At 31.3% G+C, this 22,851-nt stretch overlaps 1 protein-coding gene across 1 annotated transcript; it reads right to left on the reverse strand.

Annotated features, from left to right (window-relative positions):
• Positions 1-2,891: 2,891 nt before the first annotated feature.
• On the reverse strand, positions 2,892-21,629 carry LOC111717958 (band 7 protein AGAP004871; the record flags this gene model as incomplete). The annotated part of the gene is made up of 9 exons (XM_023493425.1): positions 2,892-2,927; positions 3,880-3,958; positions 6,096-6,151; positions 6,282-6,306; positions 7,461-7,529; positions 12,133-12,189; positions 12,441-12,493; positions 13,517-13,599; positions 21,551-21,629. Coding segments are annotated over 9 exons (537 nt in total), but the record flags the coding sequence as incomplete, so codon positions are not given.
• Positions 21,630-22,851: the final 1,222 nt, after the last annotated feature.

The following is a 22,851-nucleotide window of genomic DNA, read 5'->3' on the forward strand; positions in this document are numbered from 1 at the left end:
TCAGATTTACAATGGTTACATTTAACCGTCTTCTGATATAGCATACATTAGATATCCATTTTATTCACAATAATTTCCTTTCTTGGTTTACGGATTTATGCAGTAGAGACGATTAGAAACAAAATTGTCAAAATTTAACACATGTCCAGCGTTATCTTCTTTATTGATAATTATATAAAGGTTTTAATGGATTTAAATTTAAATTGGGGGTTCACTGAGAATATTGTTTACAGGATCTTTAATAAACTTGATTGAATGATAAATCAATCAATCAAGTTGTAATTAAACTATAAACTAAACATGGTGTTTGTTGAAAAATAAACTCATGCAGGTATTAATTGTATTAGTATTATAAGGGTTAATCCTGATTTGGATATTTTTGTCTAATATTTCCAGGCCAGCTCATTATATAATTGATTTCTACCTTTATTGGTTAGGGTGCTAGGTAGGTTTTAAAAAATATTTAAAAATATATATGTCAGGAAAATGTAGAAAACTTTTGACCAATATTTTACTTACATCAATTTTTCAAGGACTTTTAAATACATAGTTTTAGATCTGTAGCTTAATCAATAAAAAAGTTATTTTGATTTTATAAAACAAAGATTATAACAAACAATGAAGTTTAAAAAGTGAAGAAGTTTGAGCACTTAGTATAAGCCGTTATTAAGCCATGCAAAATACAAAATGTTTCATTAAATTATGCTTTTTACATATCTCAAAAGTTCTAATATTCATTAAACCAAAGGAATTGAGTCACAAACTCGAATTTTCTAATCCTCAAATCTTTGCAACCAAATGATGTAGAAATTTCAAACTTTGAATTCTGCAGATCGAATAATCTAAAATTGAAAAATTTAACACCACAAGGTTGCAAAGATAAAGGGATTAGAAAATTTTAGTTTATGACAAAGATTCAATTCACAGAAGATTTCATGCATTAATTTCAAAGTCCTAAGGTTATTTTTAAACTATGACAAAAAAAAAACATTTAAATAGTTCATGCAAATATAGTAATATGTACTCAATTAGTTTAAAGTGAAAAAAGTCTGAATAAAAGTCAAATTAGCAGAATAAATTTGTTTTGATGTTTGTAAAAGTTTGAACCTTAATCAATGTCTGATAAGCTTCTGTAGGATATCTATAGGAAGCGGGAAGATAACAGTTGAATTATGCTCCGCACTGATAGAATTTAGCGTCTAGAAACATACACTGTTAGAAATTATATCCTTGAAATATGAAATATGACTTTTTGAAAATTTCAAAAGTTTTTCTAATCAAAGAAATATTTGATAGGGTCTCAGAAAACAATACAATGACGACTTTAGTTCTGTCATTTTCAAATCAGTTAAAAATTATTTGACAAACACATTAAACAATTAACTTTATATGTACAACAATGACATCTTTTTATGTACACCAGAGTACAGCAGAAAATGGCCTATATACTGTCAAACATGTTAAAGAAAAATATGGTACATTGCATAGGTTAAAAATCAACTATAAATTGTAAATTTTAAACCGCAATGAGAAAAAATGTACAGTGAAAACATATTAATAGTTTACAGGAACAAACACATTTGTATGATGCATGTAAAATCCTGTTCAGACACCTTTTTAACTAAAGATGCTGCATAGTTCTTAAAATATACATTTTACAAGGGTTTAAGAATATATTTAAAATTCCCTAGGCTCAAGAAAAGTATGTTTAATATTCTTTTCAGGATTCTACTATTTCAAACGTTAGCAGGACAGATGCATATACATATGGTTGTAAACAGTACAAACCAAGAAATATATAAATATATATTTCTCAGGTTGTATATTTAGGAATTCAAGAAATTCGAGAATCTGTTTTTTATGTTAATCAATGACGACAATTTTCCCAATGGCTATTTCTCAAGCAGAAAATTGCCTAGTGTATTTTCCAAGAGGCAACTTCCCTAGTATATATTCTGGCCGCAGCACTTGAACATTTGGGAAGTTGCCACTTGGGAAATTGTCACTTGGAAAGTCGCTCTAGGGAAAATCTTAAAATGTTTCTCTTCATATAATGCGGCACTCTTAGCTCAACTACCATGTCTAACCGGTCACTCCCTTTAAAAGATTTTGAATATCTAGAAAAGTTCTTTTTGAAAAAGAAATATCAAATATTTAAAAATAGTCTGTTATTAAATATTGGAAAATTCCACTTAAAATTGAGAAATGTGTTCTAAGTGTTTTTGCATAAAATGAATACTGTGAAAGAATATGGTGGTCAGACTTCTCTGATTTGCATCCCTGAAGGGAAACTAGGACTGTGCAACGTTCTTCGTAAAAAAAGCAGTGTTTAAAGATTTCAATAAAAAACGAAATCCTGTTTATTTTACAGTTTTTTAATAAATTCTTCAAACTGTTTATTTTTATTTGCGGTTTCTCTGGTAAAGTGATAAAGTGATTGAGAAGTCTGAGAAACACTTTTTCAGTCAGGAAATTATGTTGTCAAGGGTAATGTTGTACATCGGGCATTGCCATCTTTGCATGCAGAGCCCCTTAAAATTACACAGACAGCCTCTTTAATGAAGAAAAAGAATAGAGAATTCAGTTATTAGTTTCAAATGAACGGCTCATGGATATGGTGTGCCGTGTGCGATTCATTAATTTAGCAAAACTTAAATGAATGGGTTGAAAAAAGTCCTAGTGTGCCCAGCCCTAAGGTAAATTATATGAAAAATTGAATAAATTTCTTTTCTTTTTTCATCCTTGCCTTTATTCAATGCAAGAACTCTAAGAAAGAAAATAAAATTCTGCACCATATTTCACATTTTATTTTATTGAAAATAGAATTATGACTGGTTAGGGTTGAAGGGACTGCAGATGATACAGATAGGGACGATTCACAACAGTAACCTTTAAACATCTGTCTGAGCAAGATCCTTGTTTTTTATCTGAAATTTGATTATCTTCAATTGCAGGTTTTCTACAATGTAATATTTGGATTTATTTAGTTAAGGGGACTATTGTGAATCGATAGATAAAAGGTATCTTGAGGTTTCCCGAACAGTAAAGATGGGCGCGTTTGAATTTGTTTCATTTAGTTTGTTCATTGTTAATGAACGACAGTTTCTGTTCGTTTTTTTCAATCATTAAAAAAAAAATTTTGTTCGTTCTCAAAAGTATTGTTAATTTTCCTTTAATTTCGTCTGTTTTCTCACTGAAAGATTGTGAAGTAAAATAAAGGCTCGTTTTTTTGCTATTTTATCTGAACAACATCTTCGTTCACTAAAAATTCCTTTCTTCCCAACAAAAATTTTGGTTTACAATAACAATGCCAATAGTCTGACTTTAGATGGCATCTGGTTAAATTTACATTCACAAAAGCGGTAATTTTGTATGTTTTTGCTCTAAAAGTCAACCCACTCAATTTATAACTTTAAAGCTAAGCTCAAATTATTTCATTGGCTCTACCAAGTTTTCTTTTCAAAATTTGAGTTATATCGGCGAATGTGTTTATATTTGAGTTATATCGGCGAATGTGTTTATGATCAGACAGAAAATCAAACAAACTAATAACACGCACCTCTGAGGCTCTGACCCTTTCGTAAAAGTAAATTCAACCAAAAGTCTGACCGTGTCAACCTAGTTACACCGGCTAGTCCTATTGAGTGTCTGCTTAATTTACCCAATGTCCGGGCGATACAGTACAAAATGGGACTGGAAAGGTTGACCAGGCTCGGAAATATAGTTGAGTGGAAAGATTTGTTCATTAAACATCGTAGAGAAAATAAATAAATAAAACTTTAGGAAGTTATTTCAAACTATTGATCCACTTGCTAATTGTTGTGGCTCTTGCATAATCTAATCCCATTTAAAGAAGTGTATTAACAGAACCCAGCTTACCTTAGCTCTAGCTTCTCTAGCTGCTTCAGCTTCAGCTGCCATAGCTCGTTGCAGCTGAACTGGAAGTCTCACGTCTTTTCTAGAAACAATATAAAAAGCTGTTTAAGCAATTCTGTTTAAAACTTTTATTTTAATATTCTTTTCTTCTTTATTCTTCTATTTTTTAGAAAACTTGAGAAAACTGTTGATCTTTTCATAAACTATGTTTTAGAAACTTTTTTATGGAAAAATAGAAAATTTTATGTTTTAATGTTAAATTCTTGAAAATAGGTAGCTTAAAATTAAATTACAATTGTTTTAGCTTTTTATATTAAAATATAAAATGTGTACGTTATAACTAAAAAATTTAATATTAAACATTTAATATTACAAGAAAAAAAGTTTGTATCTATCCCACAGTGGAGGGACAGCATTGGTAACCAGAAAACAAAGCTTCTTCCATGTTTTACAGAGATTTGTGTCAGATAACATTAACTCTATAGGACAAGAGCTCTTTGGATATTTATCCTCTATAAACAAAATTTACTCTCTATGATTGTAAATAATAACTCTGTTTAAATTTACCCACTTTGATTGTAAATAATAACTCTGTTTAAATTTACCCTCTATGATTGTAAATAATAACTCTGTTTAAATTTACCCTCTATGATTGTAAATAATAACTCTGTTTAAATTTACCCTCTATGATTGTAAATAATAACTCTGTTTAAATTTACCTTGATTGTAAATAATAACTCTGTAAATCATAACTCTGTTTAAATTTACCCTCTATGATCAAAAACAAAAACCCTGTTTAAATTTACCCTCTGTAATCAAAAACAAAAACTGTTTCTGAACTTACCCTCTATGATAAAAAACAAAAACTCTGTTTAATTTGATCTTTGATCAAAAACCTCTTTAATTAAAAAAATTCTCTTTAAATTTAGCCTCGATGATCAAAACAAAAACTCTGTTTAATTACCCTCTATGGCAAAAAACAAAAACTCTATTGAAATTTACCCTCTATGATCAAAAACAATAAAATCCATGGGAACCCTACTGGGAACTGAAAACTATTATACAAATTGAATGTTTTATTTTATTTATTTTATTTACAACAATTTTTACAAAATGTGTTTTATTCTTATTGCTTGAACCTTCCCGTAAAGTACTTTTAAGATAGAATTTCCAATAATAAAAATATAATAAAATTCTAAAGCTTTCTTAATTTTATAAATGGTTTTTAGTAATTAATAGTAACATAATTTGTCTTTTCTTCTTCTCTGACATAGTTTAGAATAAAAAGATAAATTAGTAATAAAAAGTATAACATAGGAGAAACATGTGCGAGTACAAACCGAAATCAACGTTGATTTAAACAAGACTAACGGATTTGAGTTTTTGTCACGAACTCTGGTGTTCTAATCCATAAATTCTTTTAGATCAAATAATCTTAATTTAACATTTTTAAGGTTTGCGCCAAACGGTTACAAAGATATATGAATTAGAAAATTTAAGTGTGTGGCAACAAAAAATCCGCAAAATATTATCAATACAAATATGCAACAAACCTGAAACATAAACATTGCTAAAAATAAGTAAAAGTTTGATGGTTTTATGTGTGTCAACAAATCTATAATTCTACAAGTCATGCTTCCTACAACATTTAGTTAGAAGAAAAAACCGCAACAGATAAAAATCCAAAAAAATCAGAAATAGTCGTCTTTGCTATTTTAAACCCTCGAAATCCGCAAAAATATTGCAAGAAACTATTTTTCTATGATACATTAAATACAAATAAATAATTTAATTTATAAACAACTACATAAAGGCTACAGTTAGGGCAACTCAAATAAAAATACAGTTTTGGAAAATAATTATACCGTTTTACAGTTAGGGGGACTCAAATAATTATTACACTTTTGAAAATAATAAAAACAATAACAGTTAGGGTATTTTAAAAAACTGCTACAGTTTTGATAAAAAACAAAAATCAGCAACAGTTAGAGAAACTTAAAAAAGTACTAGTTTTGGTATGAATTAAAACAATTACAATTAGGGCAAATTAGAAAACTAGTTTGGGTGGGAAAATAAAACATTAACAGTTAGGGCAACTATTTAAAACGTTCTCTACAGTTTTGGAAAAAAATTGAAATGTTCTACAGTTAGGGCACCTTAAAAACTACTACAGTACTACAGTTTGGTGAAAAATAAAAACATTAACAGTTGCAACTTACATTTCGACCCGTTCTACTTTAATCCCCCAAGGTTCAGTGGCTTCATCAAGTGCTGCCTTTAATGCAAAAAATAAATACTTTTATATAATTAATTTTTAGGTCAATTTTTTTAATCAATTATTTTGGATCAATTTTTCATATCAATTATGAGAATAAATTTTCATAATTTTTTTAAATAATTTGTACCTGCATAGAACCAGATATACTCTCTCTAAAAGTTTCATCATTAAAATAAATCTGTACTCTTCAAAGTGAAAAATTCCAGAGTTTTATATTTTAAATTTAAACATTTTAAGCTGGCCAAGGCTGTTATTAAATATCTTATTCTTTATAGTCAAAGAATATGTTCGCAATTATACAAAAATGTTAAAATTCAATTCAAAGTCAATTCTAGATACATGTTTACGCCATTAAATGATTCCACATGGATAATGGATAAAAGTATCACCTTAATTGATTTACCATATAATTTCCTTATTAAATAATATTTTTGATTGATTGATTGAAATATTATTATATTAATTAATTAAATAATTAATTGGTTAATTGATTGGTTATTGGTCAATTAATTGATTAATTGGTTACATTATTGTAATTTTGGTCAATTGATTGATTGATTTGTTAATTGGTAAATTGAATAATTGATTGATTGATTAATGGGTTAAATTATTGATTAATTTGTTAATTTATTGAATGAATGGTTGATTGCTTGATTGATAAGTTGATTGATCAATTGGTCAATTGATTGCTTTTTTTGTAATTGATTAATTGATTAATTAGTTGATTGATTGCATAATTGGTTAATTGATTGATTGATTGGTCAATTAATTGATTAATTGATTGATTGATTGGTGAATAAATTGATAATTGCTTGATTAATTATTTGATTGCTTGATTAATTATTTGATTGGTTATTTGATTGGTTGATTTATTTATTATTTGGTTAATTGGTTGATTAATTTATTTATTATTTGGTTAATTCATTGGTTGATTTATTTATTATTTGTTTAATTGATTGGTTGATTTATTTATTATTTGTTTAATTGATTGGTTGATTTATTTATTATTTGGTTAATTGATTTAATGATTTATTTATTAATTGGTTAATTGATTGGTTGATTTATTTATTATTTGGTTAATTGATTTAATGATTTATTTATTATTTGGTTAATTGATTGATTGATTTATTTAAAATTTGGTTAATTGATTGGTTGATTTATTTTTTATTTTGTTAATTAATTGGTTGATTTATTTATTATTTGGTTAATAAATTGGTTGATTTATTTATTATTTGTTTATTTGATTGATTGGTTGATTTATTTATTATTTGTTTAATTGGTTGATTGATTGATTAATGATGAGTTCCTATCGCTGAGAATTTCATGAAGGTTTTTAGTTCCCAGAATATTCCTTAGTGTTGTCTGTGCCAGTAGTCTGAATAAAGGGACTGTTAGTGTTATTATATTCCTTATGCTAGTAGTCTGAATAAAGGGACTGTTAGTGTTATTATATTCCTTAGTGTTGTCTGTGCCAGTAGTCTGAATAAAGGGACTGTTAGTGTTTTTATATTCCTTAGTGTTGTCTGTGCCAGTAGTCTGAATAAAGGGACTGTTAGCGTTATTATATTCCTTAGTGTTGTCTGTGCCAGCAGTCTGAATAAAGGGACTGTTAGCGTTATTATATTCCTTAGTGTTGTCTGTGCCAGCAGTCTGAATAAAAGGACTGTTAGCGTTATTATATTCCTTAGTGTTGTCTGTGCCAGCAGACTGAATAAAGGGACGGTTAGCGTTATTTCAAGTGAACTTCCATTTAAAGAGAGGCATCTCCAATTCACAATGGTACCTTTAAATCTTTGATAAGCCAAGGATTGAATATTAGTATTGATAAGAATATTCATATTTACCCCAAAACCAAAGAAAATTTTACAATTAAACGGAGGAGAAAACTTGAATTTGCACAGAAAAATCAAAGATTTAGATGATGAGCATGAAAATTTAAAAGATTGGACGATTGGTAATTTTTTTTAATCACTTACCCTCCAAATAAATGTTTTCACAGACAGTACTAAGGAGAAGTAAATTCTCCATTGAACCCCCCTCCTCGAATACTGAACGAACACTGATGCATCTATTATTGTTTATAAAATCCCCCAAATAGAACTGGTTTCAATATGTACACAAAGTATACAAAACAGCAATTGACTTTCCTTGCCTTACATTCATTGCTCATATATATATATATTATTTGAAAACTATGTTGGACATAGGGTTTCCGGGAAGAAATGTGACGTCATCCATGTTGAGTTCACACTAGTGTACGGCTTTTACATAGATTTTAAGAGATATACACACTAATTTCTCTGTCCTCATTTATCCGTCAAAGATTTAAAGGATATTGTTTTGAATCCGGATGTCCGTCTTTGCAAGAATGGTCATTTGAAATTACGCCTACAGTCCCTTTAAAGGTTAAGCAATCAGGGTCCAGGGAAGAAGAAATTGTGAAATTAATAATTGATCCTTAAATTTAAAAGTGCCCACATTGTACATCAAGATTAAGTGTAGAAAATTAATGAAATTCTACACAAACGTTTTTGACGTTTGCTCTACCAAATTTGTACCGGCCCAGCTGCAGCTGGAATAATTCGACTTCATGGTACATGCTTACCTTTTTACAATGTGTACACTAAACAATAATATAAAGATAAAACTTGGTTATACACAGAGCCATCCACTGGTGGGAAAAATTAAAGAAAATAGAACATATTTAATGGAAGGATGACAGGGAGTATTAAAATGATTCCCAACTCTAGTTATAGAAGTTGAGATCAAACATAATTTAGCTTGCTTCCCTTCTTAAACTAAACTGCAATAGTCAAACTTAATAAATCTTGACTACAGTGTTTAAGGTACAGGAAACTCAAGTTCATTTCATGTACAGTGCCGACTTTGAACCTACTAGAGCAAGTTGTACAGTACACAGACAATATAAAGCTGTACAGTACACAGACAATATAAAGCTGTACAGTACACAGAAAATATAAAGCTGTACAGTACACAGACAATATAAAGCTGTACAGTACACAGACAAGAAAAAGCTGTACAGTACAGACAATATAAAGCTGTACAGTAAAGACAATATAAAGCTGTACAGTACACAGACAATATAAAGCTGTACAGTACACAGTCAAGATAAAGCTGTACAGTACAGACAATATAAAGCTGTTCAGTACACAGACAACATAAAGCTGTACAGTACACAGACAATATAAAGCTGTACAGTACACAGACAATATAAAGCTGTACAGTACACAGACAATATAATCTAAAACGGAACAGTGCATGATTTAATGTGTTGCAATGATTACGGTACTTTACATATGCCGTAATTGGTATCGTATCATATATCATAATTTACAATTCCATACCATGTACTGTAAATGTAATCTGCACTACATATACCGTACCATACTGTAATCTTCACTACATATACCGTACCATACTGTAATCTGCACTACATATACCGTACCATACTGTAATCTGCCTACATATACCGTACCATACTGTAATCTGCCTACATATACCGTACCATACTGTAATCTGCACTACATATACCGTACTATACTGTAATCTGCCTTCATATACCGTACCATACTGTAATCTGCACTACATATACCGTACCATACTGTAATCTGCACTACATATTCCGTACCATACTGTAATCTGAACTACATATACCGTACCATACTGTAATCTGCACTACCTCTCGGCCCTGAAGTCACATTAATCTCTAGAAGGGGATGTTTTGTCTGGTGTACATGTCCTGTTTCACCGTTTATATAGGGTGTATTTTTACAGTACATTTTTCTAAAGCTGCTTAAAAGTCCCTTGTCCACATTAATTTCACTAGAATATGATGATTTATATGATGTACAACACTATTTAACTGTACATATGTGAGTATAATGAACAACTGTATCTAGCTGCTTAATAGTCCCTTGTCCACATTAATTTCACTAGAATATGATGATTTATGTGATTTACAAGACTATTTAACTGTACATATGTGAGTATAATGAACAACTTTATCTGCTGCTTAAAATCGGAAATGAAACAAGATTCCAATGAGCCTAGACCCGCCCCTGTGCGACGAATGCCGCTATACTTGAATTTAAGGTCAGCCTCTATACCCATTTCATTTTTCACGAACACTCCCTTTTATTTTCAAGCCAGCTTTTTCCTCAAATATTATCCGAGTCTGGAGAGAGGATTTTGTATTTGCTGAATAGAAAACACAACCTTTCATAAATTTAAATTAAGCTTCTTTATAAAGAAGACCATGCAGGGGTTAATATTTTCAAAATTTCAAAAATAATTATTTTGCCCAATTTCCTACAAATTTTTACAAAGCGTTTTAAAAATAAGGAGAAATCATATGGGTTGCAAATTTAAGATTTAATATTTCAGAGCTAAAAAACAGGTTTTTTATTAGAATTCTGAATTCAGACCTATTATATTGTAAATATGTGGATCCCCATCTAATCTACGGAACAAATTCAATTCCTTGTTGAAATCCGGCCCGTGATGGTCTTACTGCCCACATTAAATATCGAGATTAAGCAATACAGATTATCAATGTCCATTCAAAAGTTCCAATCTCTGATTCAATTCATCTACTTCGTTTAATTTCTTATCCCCTCCCTTTCCATAAAAAAGATATCCACCCTTAGAAAGAAAATTATCTGAATGGGGTTGATTATAAAGATCTAATAATTGGATTCGAAATTGGATTTAGGATTTGTTTTGATGAGAAATTGTTTTTAAGTTCTAAAACATTCCCGATTTTAACTGAACTTAATAAAAAAAGTTTTCATTTTTTCTTGAAAAATATTTTAAGTAAAGGAATTGAGTCTTTGCCACATACTTGGATTAGAAATCCCAATATATTTGCAACCATCGTAGACCTTAGATATTTTAAATATCAAAGATTATTCTTTCAGGTTGCAAAGATACAGGGATTAGAACATTTGAGTTTGTGGCAAAACCTCGAAATTCTTTTTGCTAATTTCTATGGTTTATTTTGTGTGAAAGGCTTTTGAGTTTTCCTAAAAGTCCAATAAGAAGACGACCTACACATATAGGCAGATGCGGCAAAAACTTTTTAATGAAGTACCCTGTACAGGGTCACCCACAAAAGATGAGACTATAAAGACGATCTGAAACTTTTTAAATTTGACGATTCCGAGGTTTGAATAATCTTCTTTCGGCTTAATCAATGAATAGGCAAAAAAAAAAAAAAAAGTTGAAGGAAATCAGAAATATAAGGAAACAGATTATATATTCTGCACAGTCGTCTCTGAAGTCTTAACCTTTGTGGGTAACCCTGTATGAAAATATGGAGAACAGTATAAGCTGGATAGGGCTGGGCCGGTATGAATTTAGTAGAGCAGTACCCATTCCTGAATTTTACAGATTGAGATGCTTTTGGTTCAATGTGAGATATTTTTTCGATAAAATAAAAACGAAAAAATGCGAAATTTCCCGAAAATACATTTTGCGGAACTTGTTTTCGCGAAAAAAGCGAAAAAATTCACATTTTTCGCGAGCGAACGAAATGCAAAAAATGCGAAAGTTTTGGCAAAAAAACATTCTTCGCAAAAAATGCAAAATTTTCGCGAAACGATTTTCCTTTTTCGCTAGAAACACTACCCTACATGCAAAGATAACAATTCAAGATTTACAACTGTACTACTAAAACATTAATGAGAACCTTAATCTGATCAAAAATGTTTAAGCTAACGCCATATTTTCTGACTCGGAAATTGTTAGTTTCTGTGAATTTCTTCATTTTTTCTAATAAGCAGGAAATACGCAAGTAAATTTTGCAGAGAAACCACAGCTTAAATAAATTTTATTTATACTTGATTAGACAAAGCGCACTGAATTGTAAATCAGGCATTGCCATCTTTGCACAGTGGTTCACTTGAAATTATGCGTACAGTCCCTTTAAGATAAAGAAAAAGATGTAAAAAGTAACTTACCTAGTCGAATGATGAGCATTCTCAACATTTGCTACAGATACTGTTGCATTTGATACTCTNGTACTTAGAGAGCCCGCGATTGAAAAAGTTCGGTAAATTAAGACTAAGACTAAGTTGCCATCAACATTGTACACTCAAGCTTTTGGATAAATTGGTATTGTATAGACAAAACAAGTATCCTTGTACTGGGTACACTAGGCGGGCTGGTATCCTAGTACTGGGTACACTAGGCGGGCTGGTATCCTATTACTGGGTACACTAGGCGGGCTGGTATGTATCCTTGTGATATTTATTAAATATTAATCTCCCTGTAGTACACTACAGCGTCCACAGATACAGTTACAGAATCCTTGGTCAGCACCTTAACAATTTAGGCAGTAAAGGGACTGTAAGCATAATTTCAATTGATCCTCCGCTGAAAGTGTGGCATGTCGGATTCCCACTTGTACCTTTTCATCCTTTATTTGAGTAATAATGAGAAAGATATCAATATGATAAAGTTGAATTCAATTATTTTTCTACATTTTTGTCAGAATCATAAATCTTATTAAAAAATAAAAACCTCAAATCGGATATATCATTTAAAGAGGGTGATCACCAATTTTAAAAAGTAAATTAACCACAACAATGATGTTTGCAAAAAAAAATTTCTAAATAAAAACTATTTAATTAAAATTTATTTTTGTAAAAAAGAAAAAAAATTCTTATTTTGTTTTTTTCCATTCCTTTTTCCCTAACCTCTCCCTTTCCAACCTAGCCTCTCTCTTTCTACCCTTCCCTTTCTTCCCTAAACTCTTCCATTCTTCCCTAATCTCTCTCTTTCTTTCCTTCCCTAACCTCTCCCTCTCTACCCTAACCTCTCCCTCTCTACCCTAACCTCTCCCTTTCTACCCTAACCTCTCCCTTTCTACCCTAACCTCTCCCTTTCTACCCTAACCTCTCCCCTTCTACCCTAACCTCTCCCTTTCTATCCTAACCTCTCCCTTTCTACCCTAACCTCTCCCTATCTTCCCTTATCTCTTCTTTCCTTCCCTAAACTCTTCCTTTCTTCCCTAATCTCTATCTTTCTTTCCTATCCTCCTCTTTCCTTCCCAAACCTCTCTCTTTCTTCCCTAACCATTTCCCCTTCCTCCCTAACCTTTCCCTTCTAATTCCTTAACCTCTCCCTTACTTACCTAACTTTCCCTAGTTTATATTTCTATTAAGTTAGTAAATTTATAGAATAGGTTGTTCCGGGGCCTTAGTTCTTAATCAATTAATCTACCTTAGATTAGATTTTCCTCTATCTATCTATCTATCTATCTATTTATCTATCTATCTATCTATCTATCTATCTATCTATCTATCTATCTGTCTATCTATCTATATATTTATCCTTTATTACCTCCTGTGGTGGTACTCCAAGGGTGATTGTTCTTAAATCCACTTTCTGATAAGACTCTATGCACGGAAGAACAAAAAATATTCCTAAAAAAAAATGCTGAGAAAACTTTCACCAAACTATCGACACTTCACGAAAAGTCAGTTTTTAATTTCAGATTTTCTCGTGAATCCCGGTAGAGCTGGGTACATTCTCGTGAATCCCGGTAGAGCTGGGTACATTCTCGTGAATCCCGGTAGAGCTGGGTACATTCTCGTGAATCCCGGTAGAGCTGGGTACATTCTCGTGAATCCCGGTAGAGCTGGGTACATTCTCGTGAATCCCGGTAGAGCTGGGTACATTCTCGTGAATCCCGGTAGAGCTGGGTACATTCTCGTGAATCCCGGTAGAGCTGGGTACATTCTCGTGAATCCCGGTAGAGCTGGGTACATTCTCGTGAATCCCGGTAGAGCTGGGTACATTCTCGTGAATCCCGGTAGAGCTGGGTACATTCTCGTGAATCCCGGTAGAGCTGGGTACATTCTCGTGAATCCCGGTAGAGCTGGGTACATTCTCGTGAATCCCGGTAGAGCTGGGTACATTCTCGTGAATCCCGGTAGAGCTGGGTACATTCTCGTGAATCCCGGTAGAGCTGGGTACATTCTCGTGAATCCCGGTAGAGCTGGGTACATTCTCGTGAATCCCGGTAGAGCTGGGTACATTCTCGTGAATCCCGGTAGAGCTGGGTACATTCTCGTGAATCCCTGTAGAGCTGGGTACATTCGACTTTTTTTCTTTTTGATGTTTCATGGTTCGTGAGCGACCCATTTAGTTTTCAAGCGTTCAAAAACTTAATTTTGTTCATTTTGTTCATTTGTTCATAAATTAATTTGAACATGGAAACCAGCACAACGACAAATGTTTGCAGGGGAAATTAGATTAAAAGTCAAAAAAGTGTTTTAACTTTTGTCAAACTGAATAAAAACTAATAAATGTCGGATGCTTTGATAGAAAATAGATATTCAAAATTTAAATATTTGACATATAATATCAATATAATATATATATAAATATATATCTATATGATATCAATAGAGTAGAAATATATCAAAGCTAAAATAAAGATTACTTCTGTCAACTCATCAAACTTTTAAATATAAATAGGATTTTTAGAAAATTCATAAATAGTAAAATATTAAAAAAATTAGAGTTTTCCGATATAATTCTGGGATGATCATCTTTAATATTTAAGCACACAATGAAACCTTATTTTATTGGTGACCTTTGCTTATTTTCATTAGAGAACCCCTATCCGTTTTCAATGAAGACTTACTATCCATTTTTTTACGTCTGTTTAAGGAGACCTCCCTTGCACCATATCCTCTAATTGGATTCACGCACTTAATATTGGAGACCCTTTCTACATTTTCACTGAATACTCCTTTTTCATTGGAGACCTCCAAATCCTTTCAATTCAAGACTCCTGTACTTTCTCATTGGAGACACCTATTCATTTTCCATGGAGACCCCTATCCTTTGATGTGAGGTCCTTTTCAAAGGCATTTTCCCAAGTCGCAACTTCAAAAAGTCTTCAATTTCCCAAGTTTTCTTGCTGCAGCGCTCGGCCTCTATTCTGTTCAAGCCGCAGCTCTCGGACCCCTTACCCACCCAAGCTCCACCCATTGCGCGTCAGAAGGGCAAATCTAATTTTTGGGAAGTTGCCATTGATCATGAAAGTAAGATTTAATATTCTCATATTAGGCTCATTTTGGTTAAATTAGTTTCTGTGGAGTATGAATTAAGATATATAATATTGCAGAAACTGAGCTTCTACTCTTGCAAGATTTTGTTATTTATATCTCACATTTTGTTTTCTAATATTTCTAAATTACAAAATTTTTGTTTGAAAACAACCACCAAGTTAGTTAGGGGTGTAAGCTGTGTAAAATATCTAGAACAAAATGTTCATAATTTCTTAATGTGTTCATTAGTTTGTAGCACATGTCAACTTAAGTTTATTTGAGGTACAAGTCCTAGTTGTACAGTACTGCACATAGAGACTTTATAAGGCAAAGGCTAGTACATCAAATAAATTAGCCCCTGCCGGAGAAAATATAGTGGTAGAGGATAAGATATCAAAAGCCTAAAGTTTATTAATTGTTATTTACAACTGCTTTACAGGAAAGAAAAGGGAATTTTACTTCAACAGGGGTTCCTGCAAGATCAATGTTGACTCGCTGCGCTTTGGATGTTTTTGATTGAAAATTGGCCGTGGCTAAGCAGAAAGTTCACTTTACCGAAAAAGTAAATGTACACATTTTTTTTCTTCTGAGATGAAAATGCACAAAGTTTTTCATGGAAACTTTGTAATAAATATCTGGTCACATGATATTCTGTAAACCTGCAGTACGTTGTACATTATTAACTATCTGTAACAAATACAGCAATCCCCATATTTATTAACCTAAACATACCTAGATATATTAACATGAGCTACATAATATGATTAAAACATGCATTGTGATTAGATTAAATACGATTATATCTATTCATGTTAATCCTTTAAATATGTGCATTCTACTTAAACTACGCTGTAAAAATATGTAGAGATAGCTTAACTACCTTATATCTACCCTCGCTAATCTTATAAATATGTAAATTGTAAATAATTAACATGATTGTCTTAATTGAATGTAATATAGATAATGACATAGGAATTGTAATTACGTCTATTAACTTTAACTTGTAATATATAAACCTCAATACATCAGTTAGAATAAGAACTCCACTTTGATTACAGTGTAGAGTAATTGTGTCCTTGTTGAAACAGAGGGGTTGAGATCATACCTCAGTATATGGTATAGATTGATTAAAAGCTTGTTTGATAGCTACACCTGTGTCCCTTGGGACATTTAGATCTCAATTAATAGCTTGTTTGATAGCCACGCTTGTGTCCTTGTGTGGCATTTAGAGCTTGATTTATTTCTTGTTTGATAGCTACGCTTCTGTCCCTGTGTGGCATTTGGAGCTTGATTAAAAGCTAGTGTCCGTATTGACACCGCTGGCCAACGAGTTTGCGCCAAGTGGTAGTCTGGGTTGACTTTAATAGCGGACGTGTTGTACCTGGACTGATATAGTTCGGGACAAAGTTTTAAGAGTACGGCATTTACTACAATCATATTTCAGTAATGTTGGTCAAACAGTGGTAAAAGTTTTTGTTACTTTATCAATCTATTTTTAATTAAGAACAGTGTTTGCTTTATGTGTGTTGGAAAAGTAGAAATTTATCAAACATTTCTATAAAAGTTTAATATTAGTCTCTATCAAAGCATGAAATTGTCACGTCAGACTAAAGTAAACTGCACGTGACATTGGAATCTTATACGTTCATATTAGGGTACTCCATTTGTATAAGAAATATTCAGAAAAGGTTATTGTATACGCGGTAATTGTACATCGGACAAATATTTCTTATTCAAATGAAGTACCGTCTGCAAAGCATGTATAATCATATGGTAGGGCGAACCGCGTCAGTTATATCTCCCTTCTATTCCTTACTCCCTGGTTAATATGTTTATCACACAAAAGTATAAATACATATATTGCAGCTTTATGTATGTATAGATATGTATTTAAATGGACTGTAGGTGTAAATTCAAGTGACCCTGGCATTTATAGAGGGCCATTCCCGATTCACATCGGTACACTTTAAATCTTCTTATTTTATGAAAGAGAAATCTGTGAGTTTATCTCTAAAATTGTATCCAAATTACCGGTAAGAGTGTACGATTGCGTACTCTGTAAACAAGAGTAATTTGTGAGTTTTTCTCTAAAATTGTATACAAATTATCGGAAAATTGCAGAGTTTATGTAAATACAAAACAGCTGACCAAAATTGCACCAACAGTCCCTTTAAAATTGAATATTTGAGCAGAGAAGATAATGTATTCCTTTATTCTAGTTCTAGCTTCACCACGTTGGAATTTAATTAACCTAATTTAGCATCAGAAAGTTTAAAGGGACCGTACTGGATTTGTATACGGGGAGTAAGAAGTGTGGAAGGGGGGGGGGGAATCTAATTATAAAACAATCGAATACATAGAATTGGAAGAAAGGGTTCTGGATATTTTGAGAGAAAGGGGGGGAGTGAAGATAGAGAAAGGGAAGAGGGTGGTGGAGGGTGGAGGGATTTGATTTAAATTTTGAATAAAGCATGAACCTTTGAAGTTTAAACTTTGTGAGAATTTCAACCAAAACAAAATTCTAAAACTCTATTTTATTTGATAAACTGTATAAATGAGATATTTATTATTTACTCTTCAAAATTAATAAACTTAATCGCTTTGAGCATGTTGGATTCCAGTAATCTGGAATGTCTGATTCACAAAAGTACACTTTGAGCTTTAGTTAGATTAAGGGTGAATGAAAAATCCATATTGAATATATCAAGTTTCATTCTCAAAAATACAAAACATAAATAACTAAACGATATTTTATTAAACTATTGTATTGATTAATACTAGAAACAAATGTATGTTCTACTTTTTATTTGGATGAAAAAAAATTCCAAACATTTTTGCTGGGATTGATATTTTTTAGTATTTCCCTTTCCAACAACCTTGTCATTTAATAATACATTTTTGTTAATTAAAAATACGTTTAATAAATGTAATACCAGAAATACTAAGTAAATACATGAAATCAAATATATCATTTCCGAAACATTCTTTTTATAGAAAAATAACTCTTAAACTTTATTTAAACTTAAAAGCAAAAAAATAAAACTTGAACTTTCATGTTTCGAACATTTCAACATTTTAATTTCCCGCATTTCATCAAAATAAAACCAAATATTTAAATTTTAAATTAAATTAAACTAAGTTGAATTTGTCATTCCATACATTTTTACTTACATTTGTGTATATACATATTCATTCTTTCATATATTCATTATTTATAACATTCACTTATTTATGCTATTGTTAACCATTAATCTTAAAACCTCTATAAAATGTCGTCTTCTACTGGAATCTCCTGTCGGAGACAGCCAAACCAAATTTTCAGCCCGCAAATTCCATTGTCCTCCTCCGACGGAGCTTAAAATATTTTCGTTGTTGTGAAATCATTAAAGTTAAGCAAAATATTTTCATAAGAAGCATAAGTGAATTTCGTTAAATATNGTACATTCACTTATTTATTTACTTCTATATTGATCCTTTTCACATATTCATTATTTTATTAGTGCATTCATTTATTTATCATTTCTATATTGATCCTTTTCATATATTCATTATTTTATTCGAACAGTCCATTCGAATTTTATCATTCATTTCTTCATTTTCTTATTCGATTATTAATATATATAAAAACGTTGCTTTTGCTGTTTATTTGTTTGTTTGTTTGTTTGTATACAATAAACGTCAAAGCGGCTGAACCGATCGGAACCAATTTTTTATAAGACCTCGCGCGACCCCAGGGAAGGTTTATGGATGATCGAAAATTCATACATTTGCTTCTGAGAAACTTCGAATTTTGAAAATTATAAAAATTCACGATTTTTAAAGTAAAATTCGCGAAATTTTTGTTTTGTTTTTGTTGAACTGTTCACAATTGAAATAGATGATTGGCGCAAAGTGCCCTAAAAGCCTAGTATATATAAATTTAGCTATCTCTGTTTGTCTGTCTGGTTGTCATTTTGCTTGTGTGTCCGATCATGGTTCACAAACTCCTTCACCGATTTGCCTCAAATTTTGATTTAGAAACTCGTTCATGCTTCACCATTATTTTGCATTCAACATTTTATTTCAATCTTGGAACAGACATAGGAAAGAAAGAATTAAGCTAAATCGAAAAAAAAAGAAAGTAATGAAGAAAGCGAAAGTAGAGGGGAGAAAGGCCGATGGGTGATATTTTCAATATCAAAATAGCTTTTTGATTTCTTTGCTATTATTTTTAAGATTTAAAAAAAAATCTAAAAAGCTTTTATTGTCTAGAAAAAGCTTGAGGATTCATTTATTAACACGACACATTTTCAAGGATTTAACAAGTTTTGGATATTTAATGAGGTTATAAAGGTCAGTAGGAAGTTGATTGATTGATAGAACCCACTCCCCCGGGCTTCACAGCCTTTCAATTAAATTAACTAGGTTTGGTTTACAAAATTCACTAAAAGAACCTTTGTAGTTAGAAAAGAAACTACTAGATAAGAAATCAGAAGGCTTTTCATACAATTTTACAAATTCTTTATTGTAAAAGTGCTAAATTAAAATTTTACACACTCAATATATGCTGAATCAAATACAGTAACAAAGTTGGGTTGCAAAAAAAAAATAAATGGGAATTACTTTAAATGTAATAAATATATATTTTTCAGGAGGTTTAAACTGTTGTACTGAATCTACTGATAATGTTTTCAGCAGAAGAGTTTATTTCTTGAAAAATCCCCCCCCCCCTCTCTTGAAAATTAGTTTCTTGTCCCCAAATTTTATCTTATATCTAGGTATTATTCGCTAAATATGAGAATACCAATAGTTTTTACTGGAAAATAGATTTATTATTAGGTACAAAGTTTCAAAAAGGTGAAAATTTGGATTAAGTGGAAGAATTTTTAAAAATACATACCCCTGACCTTTTAGAAAAGCATAAACAATGGTATCTTCTGGGATATAACTGTAGCAAATTGCCTTACTCCATAAATTATTCTCGAGACCGTATCTTTCCAGGTCTATCTTCTAAACAAGCTTTGTAATCAAAACAGGCTGGATATGAATGCACACAGGCAACTACTAACTCGTATAATCAATCGAGTACTTAGGCTCTATTTCAAGCTAATCAGGTATTACCTCTTATCCTTTCAACGAGCACCGATTCATTATCTGAACCAATCTATTTGTGCACAGTACTACTCACACAACTTAAGTAAGCTATCGGTGTCAAACGGACACTAGCTTAAATCAATGCTATCGATGTCAATACGGATACCAGCCATACAATCTCTACCAAAACAAAGGTATGATCTCAAAAGCTACCTCTAATGTCGTAACTATAACAGAGTATCCCAATCAACTAACTTATATCTCATATTATATGTCAATGTATAGGTTAGACGCAACACAGTTTATCATTACTGGTTTTGCATGTTAAGCACTAGGATCCAGACGCAGTCTGATCTAGTGTGATGTTGTTTAAACAATATTATCGCATTACAAAGAGTGCATATTTACACAGAATTCAATTGCGACATAAATGTTAAGAATCTCCTATTGAATTTTCTATAACATAACTTTATTCCTTTTAGATATCTCAGAAGCTTAAAAATTGGGCTTTTGCTTCAAGTATTTTTTTTTTATTTGAGGTGTTGTAGATAACCGCTTAAATTTAAAACATAAAAGTTTCGACCTTCAAAATCTTGTCTCAATTATTACACAAAATTTCTTTTTTAATTAAATTCCAACCTGTATTCAAAACAATCAAAAATTGATGCAGTGTGAACAATAGAAATGTGGAATAGGAAGAAGATATGTTAACTTATGTATATTCTTGTTATAAAGTAAATCAGTAGCTTCCAAATCAATTCTTCTTAAGTAAAATCTGAGTCCATATGCAAACATCATTACATGGATGGTTGGTTGGGCCCAACAAGTATTTCTGAGGGCCTAAGGTCTCCAGAAAAGAAGACAACCACCCACCCCAATATATATTAGAGTTTACCGGTTCCCTTGGATCCTAGTGAAAGAAGACGACCATCCAAATATGTATTTCTGATTATTTAGACCTTTAGATCCTTCTGATAGAAGACGACCACTCCAATATATATTTCTGTTTATCTGGACCCTTAGATCCTAGTGAAAGAAGACGACCACCCCAATATATATTAGAGTTTACCGGTTCCCTTAGATCCTAGTGAAAGAAGACGACCACCCCAATATATATTTTTGTTTACCTGCACCCTTAGCTCCTAGTGAAAGAAGACGACCACCCAAATATGTGTTTCTGTTTTTTTAGACCTTTAGATCCTCCTGATAGAAGACAACCACCCCAATATCTAATTCTGTTTACCTGGTCCTTTAGATCCTCCTGATAGAAGACGACCAAGCCGGAATATAACCGCTCTTTCGTATTCTTGAACCACCTGGATAGAAAATGTTTTAGAAATATAGAAATAGAAAAATTAAGAACTTTGTCTATATTCCCTTATCAAAATCTATTCAAAAGCCCCCGCCCTTTTCTGTGTTATCTCACATGAATTCATGGAAAATTTGTGAACACATTCCTAAATTAAAATATACTTATTATTGAAAATCCATTATTGATAACAGAAAAATCCACAAAATTTTTAGTTTAAGATGTAAGCAGAAAAAATGTCGGCTGAAATTAAGCAGGCTTAATTTGATACAGTAAATCCCAGTTTTTTTATAATATCTTATTACATATTTAATATCAAATACCGCGGAAAAATAAGTTTAATATTGGTATATTGCAATCATATTCAAGGGCAATAAATTTACATGAAATAAAAATAAAAATAAATTTCTTTAGAATTATCAAAAAACTTTTGACGGTCTATGTATTAATATATCTGGGATTTACTTTATTAAAAAAGTAATGGTTACCGGCATTATAAAATCCTATTTTCCATATGGAAAAGTTAACTTTTAAACTATGTATATTAGAAAGCTAATTCAAACAAAGTGCGGCCTCTCAAAGTATTAAAAAGTTTTAATCGAAAACAAACAGCTCTACTTTTGAATGGACAGATAGAAGATAAAGATAGATAGAAAGATAGATTGAAAGATTTATACGTAGATAAGAAGATATATGTTGAAGAAAAATAGACATAGAGATAGATTGATTAAATAGGTAGATAGATAGATTAATAAAAAGAAATAACATAAATTTTAGTAAAATACATGTAAGTTGTTCTTATCTATTATTTGAGCAGCTTCACTTGTAAAAAATAAAGATAAAAATCAGTTTATTGAGAGCAAGATTAAAAAAGTTGTTCAGATACAGTTAAAAGTTTTTCAAAGTTAAATACTGGTGAATACTGGTGAATACTGGTGAATACTGGTGAATACTGGTGAATTCTGGTGAATACTGGTGAATTCTGGTGAATACTGGTGAATACTGGTGAAAATCTGTGAAATCTGGTGAAAATACTAAAAAAAAGTTTGAATAAAAAAATGCAAGATATTGATGAATAAACAAAAACTTAAACGCAAGAAATACTATAAATAAATCACAGTAGAACACTTTTAACTAGAAACAAAATTATGAAACAGAAAACTTTCATTGCATTTTGTGTTATTTGTATCTGGTTTGTGATATGAATTTTATGTCATGGATGGTATGTGTTGTGA

This window comes from Eurytemora carolleeae, unplaced genomic scaffold (genome assembly GCF_000591075.1).
Source record: "Eurytemora carolleeae unplaced genomic scaffold, Eaff_2.0 scaffold1402, whole genome shotgun sequence".
In the NCBI taxonomy this organism is placed as follows: domain Eukaryota; kingdom Metazoa; phylum Arthropoda; class Copepoda; order Calanoida; family Temoridae; genus Eurytemora; species Eurytemora carolleeae.